This window comes from Limulus polyphemus, unplaced genomic scaffold (assembly GCF_000517525.1).
Source record: "Limulus polyphemus unplaced genomic scaffold, Limulus_polyphemus-2.1.2 Scaffold10042, whole genome shotgun sequence".
In the NCBI taxonomy this organism is placed as follows: domain Eukaryota; kingdom Metazoa; phylum Arthropoda; class Merostomata; order Xiphosura; family Limulidae; genus Limulus; species Limulus polyphemus.
The window spans coordinates 1-7,856 of NW_013675652.1; the positions used below are offsets into that span (position 1 = coordinate 1).

Genomic DNA, 7,856 nt, shown 5'->3' on the forward strand with positions numbered 1-7,856 from the left:
CTGTTCCATCAAACAATTTACATTTGTCTTTTCTGTTCCATCAAACAATTTACATTTGTCTTTACTGTTCCATCAAACAATTTACATTTGTCTTTTCTGTTCCATCAAACAATTTACATTTGTCTTTACTGTTCCATCAAACAATTTACATTTGTCTTTACCGTTCCATCAAACAATTTACATTTGTCTTTACTGTTCCATCAAACAATTTACATTTGTCTTTACTGTTCCATCAAACAATTTACATTGGTCTTTACTGTTCCATCAAACAATTTACATTGGTCTTTACTGCTCCATCAAACAATTTACATTTGTCTTTACCGTTCCATCAAACAATTTACATTTGTCTTTACTGTTCCATCAAACAATTTACATTTGTATTTCTTTTCAATGAATAAGTAATATTTTGAATTAGCTTTTGGTCTGAGTGTGGCCAAGTTGTTAGTTAGGATGATGAACAGTGGATGATGAACAGTTATGTGTGGTGGAGGGGTTGTTATATATCGCTATTCCACCAGAGATGAGTTGATGGCGAGTGCTATTTATTGACTAACTGTTTCCCCCTCAAGTCTATCAGTTAAAAATAAGGGATGGTTAAGATGAGATAACCCTTGAGTAGTTTTGTTCCAATATCCAAAAATAAAGAGAATCGTTAGTTTTATTGAGTGATATTTGGAATCCCATCTACGACGTTTGTTTATATGTACGGTGTTCTATTTATTGGAGTTTATATGTACGGTGTTCTACTTGTTGGAGTTTATATGTACGGTGTTCTACTTGTTGGAGTTTATATGTACGGTGTTCTATTTATTGGAGTTTATATGTACGGTGTTCTATTTATTGGAGTTTATATGTACGGTGTTCTACTTGTTGGAGTTTATATGTACGGTGTTCTACTTATTAGAGATTATATGTACAGTGTTCTATTTATTGGAGTTTATATGTACGGTGTTCTACTTGTTGGAGTTTATATGTACGGTGTTCTACTTATTGGAGTTTATATGTACGGTGTTCTACTTATTGGAGATTATATGTACCGTGTTCTACTTATTGGAGATTATATGTACCGTGTTCTACTTATTGGAGTTTATATGTACGATGTTCTACTTATTAGATTTTATATCTACAATAATATACTTACTAGATTTTATATGGACAGTGATATATCAGTTGTATTTTTTATATATATACGTCATATACTCACTAGATTTTATATCTACAAAGATATACTTATAAATGTATAATGATATATTTACTAGATTTCATATGGACAGTGATATATCAGATGTATTTTTTATATATACGTCATATACTTACTAGATTTTATATCTACAAAGATATACTTATAAATGTATAATGATATATACTAGATTTTATATGGACAGTGATATATCAGTTGTATTTTTTATATATATACGTCATATACTCACTAGATTTTATATCTACAAAGATATACTTATAAATGTATAATGATATATTTACTAGATTTCATATGGACAGTGATATATCAGATGTATTTTTTATATATACGTCATATACTTACTAGATTTTATATCTACAAAGATATACTTATAAATGTATAATGATATATTTACTAGATTTTATATGGACAGTGATATATCAGTTGTATTTTTTATATATACGTCATATACTACCATATTTTTTATGTACGATAATATACTGTATTTTCATTCGTATGGTGATATAAGTAATGTGTTTAAATATGCAGTGATATGTTGTCCACTTTTAACTAAACTGTGTTCAAATATGCAGTGATATGTTGTCCACTTTTAACTAAACTGGGTTTAAATATGCAGTAATTATGTTGTCCACTTCTAACTAAACTGGGTTTAAATATGCAGTGATATGTTGTCCACTTTTAAACAAACTGTGTTTAAATATGCAGTGATATGTTATCTACTCTTAACTAAACTGTGTTTAAATATGCAGTAATTATGTTGTCCACTTCTAACTAAACTGTGTTTAAATATGCAGTGATATGTTGTCCACTTTCACTAAACTGTGTTCAAATATGCAGTGATATGTTGTCCACTCCTAACTAAACTGTGTTTAAATATGCAGTGATATGTTGTCCACTTTTAACTAAACTGTGTTTAATTATGCAGTGATATGTTATCTACTCTTAACTAAACTGGGTTTAAACATGCAGTGATATGTTGTCCACTTTTAACTCAACTGTGTTCAAATATGCAGTGATATGTTGTCCACTTTTAACTAAACTGTGTTTAAATATGCAGTGATATGTTATCTACTCTTAACTAAACTGGGTTTAAATATGCAGTGATATGTTGTCCACTTTTAACTAAACTGTGTTCAAATATGCAGTGATATGTTGTCCACTTTTAACTAAACTGTGTTTAAATATGCAGTGATATGTTATCTACTCTTAACTAAACAGGGTTTAAATATGCAGTGATATGTTGTCCACTTTTAACTCAACTGTGTTTAAATGTGCAGTGATATGTTGTCCACTTTTAACTAAACTGTGTTCAAATATGCAGTGATATGTTGTCCACTTTTAAACAAACTGTGTTTAAATATGCAGTGATATGTTATCTACTCTTAACTAAACTGGGTTTAAATATGCAGTGATATGTTGTCCACTTTTAACTAAACTGGGTTTAAATATGCAGTGATATGTTGTCCACTTTTAACTAAACTGTGTTTAAATATGCAGTGATATGTTATCTACTCTTAACTAAACTGTGTTTAAATGTGCAGTAATTATGTTGTCCACTTTTAACTGAGATTTTTGAATACTCTTCTGATGTACCTCATTTGGTCCTCGTGACATATCAGAATTTCAGTGTTTTACACCATTTGGTCCTCGTCAAATATCACAGTTTAAATATTTCACACCCTTTGATTTTCGTCAAATATCACAGTTTGAATATTTCACACCCTTTGATTTTCGTCAAATATCACAGTTTGAATATTTCACACCCTTTGATCCTCGTCAAATATCACAGTTTGAATATTTCACACCCTTTGATTTTCGTCAAATATCACAGTTTGAATATTTCACACCCTTTGATTTTCGTCAAATATCACAGTTTGAATATTTCACACCCTTTGATTTTCGTCAAATATCACAGTTTGAATATTTCACACCCTTTGATTTTCGTCAAATATCACAGTTTGAATATTTCACACCCTTTGATCCTCGTCAAATATCACAGTTTGAATATTTCACACCATTTGATCCTCGTCAAATCTCACAGTTTGAGAGTTTTACATTCAAATAGTGACAAAAGAGACTATTGTAAAGACGATCATCTGACTGTCAACTAACACTTCGGTATAATTAACTGTGCTTTCAGTTCTGATAGTGAATGATAAAACAGTACTAACCAATTTGTTGACATTAACCTGTTATTCAGTAGCAGTACAGTAGAGTTGTGAGTTGGGAACTACTCAAATTTCTCGATGATGTTTTCACTCTAAACACATAGAGAAATAATTTAATGAATTAAGTACTCGATGTAAACAAATCATATACCGAGGTAAATACAGTTTAATACGTTTTAATTACAATACATAAGTTCAAACATTACAAGAGACGACAAAGCATATTGTATCGTACAAACACTGATAAGGGTGTCTGGTGACCACTTTCTACAGGACTAGTTCAGTTCAAATTCATGTGATTATGTATTGTGTTAAGGCCAACGCAGGTACAGGTTAGAATAGTTCCATTAATATGAAAGTAACAATAGTATGTTAACGTGTTGTGTCCTGCTCTATACTATTTAAAGATAACAGTTTGACGGTTCTACACATTACGTTAACAAGATAATGTAATGTGTAGAACCACCAAACTGTTATCTTTAAATAGTATAGAGTAGTAGACAGCAAGCTGTCTACTACTCTATACTATTTAAAGATAACAGTTTGACGGTTCTACACATTACGTTAACTTGTTGTCTACTACTCTATACTATTTAAAAATAACAGTTTGACGATTCTACACATTATCTTGCTGTCTACTACTCTATACTATTTAAAGATAACAGTTTGACGGTTCTACACATTACATTATCTTGCTGTCTACTACTCTATACTATTTAAAGATAACAGTTTGACGGTTCTACACATTACGTTATCTTGCTGTCTACTACTCTATACTATTTAAAGATAACAGTTTGACGGTTCTACACATTACATTATCTTGCTGTCTACTACTCTATACTATTTAAAGATAACAGTTTGGTGGTTCTACACATTACATTATCTTGCTGTCTACTACTCTATACTATTTAAATATAACAGTTTGGTGTTTCTACACATTACATTATCTTGCTGTCTACTACTCTATACTATTTAAAGACAACAGTTTGGTGGTTCTACACATTACGTTAACTTGTTGTATCCTATTTAAAGATGTGGTGGTTTTTAGAACCACACCCATGTTAGTGTGTGGGTTGTGTTGGGTTTGTTATCATTAGCAGCTTATAAATTTCTCCCTTTTCCCCTTCAACTCACAAGAACACTCGAAGCATTTTCGCTCTTACTGGGTGGAAACCAATAAAATATGTTTTTGAGCATCTCATTCGTTGGGATACCCATGCTCCCCCAACCCCCTCAGGTAGGATTTTGACAAGTGTGTAAAGGGATAATGTGGTTTTTAGCCCTTCAGAGGAAAAGTAATCTTCAAGTTAAAGCGATGTAAGTTGTACTTAAAAAATCAGATTTAAATACAGTGTAGTCTGTGAAGTCTAAGAACATCAAACATACTTAAAATACCTGAATTTCTGTGGAGATAAAGTACATTTATATATATATCAATACTTCATTCAAGTACGAAGTACGTTTATACACATGAATACTTCATTCAAGTACGAAGTACGTTTATATACATGAATGCTTCATTCAAGTACCAAGTACGTTTATATACATGAATGCTTCATTCAAGTACGTAGTACGTTTATATACAGAAATGCTTCATTCAAGTACCAAGTACGTTTATATACATGAATGCTTCATTCAAGTACGTAGTACGTTTATATACAGAAATGCTTCATTCAAGTACCCAGTACGTTTATATACATGAATGCTTCATTCAAGTACGTAGTACGTTTATATACAGAAATACTTCATTCAAGTACGAAGTACGTTTATATACATGAATACTTCATTCAAGTACGTAGTACGTTTATATATCAATACTTCATTCAAGTACGAAGTACGTTTATATACATGAATGCTTCATTCAAGTACGTAGTACGTTTATATACCAATACTTCATTCAAGTACGTAGTACGTTTATATACCAATACTTCATTCAAGTACGTAGTACGTTTATATATCAATACTTCATTCAAGTACGAAGTACGTTTATATAAATGAATACTTCATTCAAGTACCAAGTACGTTTATATACATGAATGCTTCATTCAAGTACGAAGTACGTTTATATACACGAATACTTCATTCAAGTACGTTTAAACAGATTCGAGAGTATTTGTACGTGAGTTTGGGTCAGTATCTCGTATTTTACTGAGTGCGTGTGTGGTTTTGTTTTATTCGAGTTGTTATTATTTTTTTCCACTAGGCGGATGTTTCCTCCATTTAAAGCAAGGATTTCGGGCCTCGATAAGCAGGCCAAGTATATTATGTTAATGGACATCGTAGCCGCTGACGATTGTAGATACAAGTTCCACAATGGGCGGTGGGTAGTGGCCGGCAAAGCTGACCCCGAGATGCCTAAACGAATGTACATCCATCCAGACTCTCCAAGTACGGGGGAACAGTGGATGCAGAAAGTGGTGTCCTTCCACAAACTGAAACTGACCAACAACATCTCGGACAAACACGGATACGTAAGTGGAACTTTAAGGCCAAGACTATGTAGAATAATAAGAATCTATAACAATATACGAGCCACTCTATATTTACTATATCTGATGCGGGCGAGGCCTTTCGCTCGATATCATAGATCATCAAGCTGGGTTGGAATATGAATAATTATTGGATGTATCTTATTTGGTATATCTTAATAGGTATATATGTATATCGCTTATATCTTATTACTGATTTTATAATTTGGTATATATGTATATCGCTTATATCTTATTGTTGAGTTTATAATTTGGTATATATGTATATCGCTTATATCTTATTATTGAGTTTATAATTTGATATATATGTATATCGCGTATATCTTATTATTGAGTTTATAATTTGGTATATAGGTATATCGCTTATATCTTATTATTGAGTTTATAATTTAAAGCGCGAGTGTTTGGTTGCTTCTTGTGTTTAATACAGTCTTGTCCAAAATGTTTACATACTGTTCTATATTGATATTATTGTCTCCATGCATGGAGTAGTTATTGAGTAAATACCCGAGTAGTAACAGAGAAGGTAGCGTATGATCGGACAAACATGTACGAGTTGTTATTCTGGTCTGTATAAGTTGTATTGTTAGTCAAAACACACATATACACCTGTTTTGTATAAAAGGGTGTGATTTTGGTATAACCGTTTTCGAAACAGATCAATGCTTTGTTCAGATAATTTCTCTGTACTTGGTGTAGAGTCATACCTCGTCACGTGCCAGAAGTTGTAGAGCGTCAAATTGTTCAACTGTCCAGAAATGGTATGCAGCAAACGGAAATTACCAGACCATTATGGTACCCCCAGTGTACTGTATCCAGAATCCTGAAACGTCATCGGGCTACAGGAAACGTTGTTCCAGGAAATTCTACTGGTAGACGCTGAATAATTACTGCCTGAGATGACCGGGTTTTGATGAGGTTAACACGTGAAGGTCGAAAGACGTTTTGCAACACCTTAGGATAGAAATGGCATGAACACATTCATTCCAGGCTATCCAGAAGAACAGTGAATAGGAGACTGAACAAACAAGGTTATTTTGCAAGAAGGGCTATCTGCAAACCGATATTAACAAGAATTCACTTGAGCAAGACAGCATGCCAACTTACAGTTAAGACACTGGCGACATGTCATCTTTTCAGATAAGTCCTGTTTCCGGCTTGTTAAAGCTGATGTTAGGATTCTTGTTCGTCGTTTCTCTGGAGAACAGATGAGGGAAGACTGATTTTCCCACAGGAGGTGGTGCAGTACATGTTTGGGCAGCTATTCATCATAGTGGAAAAATTGCTCTTCATATCCTCCAGGTAAACATCAACGGCGCTTCCTACGGGCATCACATGGAGGAGATATTTTTGCCATATGCTAGGGCAAGGTTTGGCAATAACTTTATGTTCCAGGATGACAATGCCACTGCCCACAGTGCGCGTATTGTACAGTATTATCTCGACCAGGAGAACATTACAAAATATCCATGGTCAGCAAAGTCTCCAGATTGTAATCCCACTGAGAACTGTTGGGCAGAAATGAGTCGGAAAATTGCTAACCACGACCCTAAACCAGCTATTGTAGCCGAGTTGCAATGCCTTCTAGTGACAAGTTAAGATAAAATCACTGTGGATTACATCGACAACCTTATTGACTGCATGCCGCGTCGCCTTGCGGAGGTTATTAAATTACGAGGAGGATCAACCAAGTACTGAGTGTTTTATTTGAGTTTATATGAGGCCACAGACGCTATTTATAATAATATTATGTTATATTTTGTCATTATATATGTTTTGGTAAGGGTTTGTTGTGATAGGTGAAATGTTGAATTACACACACATCTACAGATGTCTGACAAAATTGCTTGCTGTTCTAATACATTGTTCACGATGTCTATAGAACCTGTCTTATTATACAACGTATATATGTAGATGTTTAATATAACATGCATTTCTCAGTTTGACAGCGCTAAGTGTATTTGTATTCCATCTTAAAATAACGATTTTTATTTGTTA

At 33.1% G+C, this 7,856-nt stretch overlaps 1 protein-coding gene across 1 annotated transcript in view; it reads left to right on the forward strand.

The window, feature by feature from the left end:
• Positions 1-5,549: 5,549 nt before the first annotated feature.
• The window catches only part of LOC106476201 (T-box transcription factor TBX3-like), a gene marked incomplete at its 5' end in the record, with an annotated part of 12,384 nt that continues 10,077 nt past the window's right edge, over positions 5,550-7,856 (forward strand). Inside the window, one exon of the mRNA XM_013936868.1 lies at positions 5,550-5,840. Within this exon, the coding sequence (XP_013792322.1) occupies positions 5,550-5,840 (291 nt within the window). The remainder of the gene's footprint in view (positions 5,841-7,856) is intronic.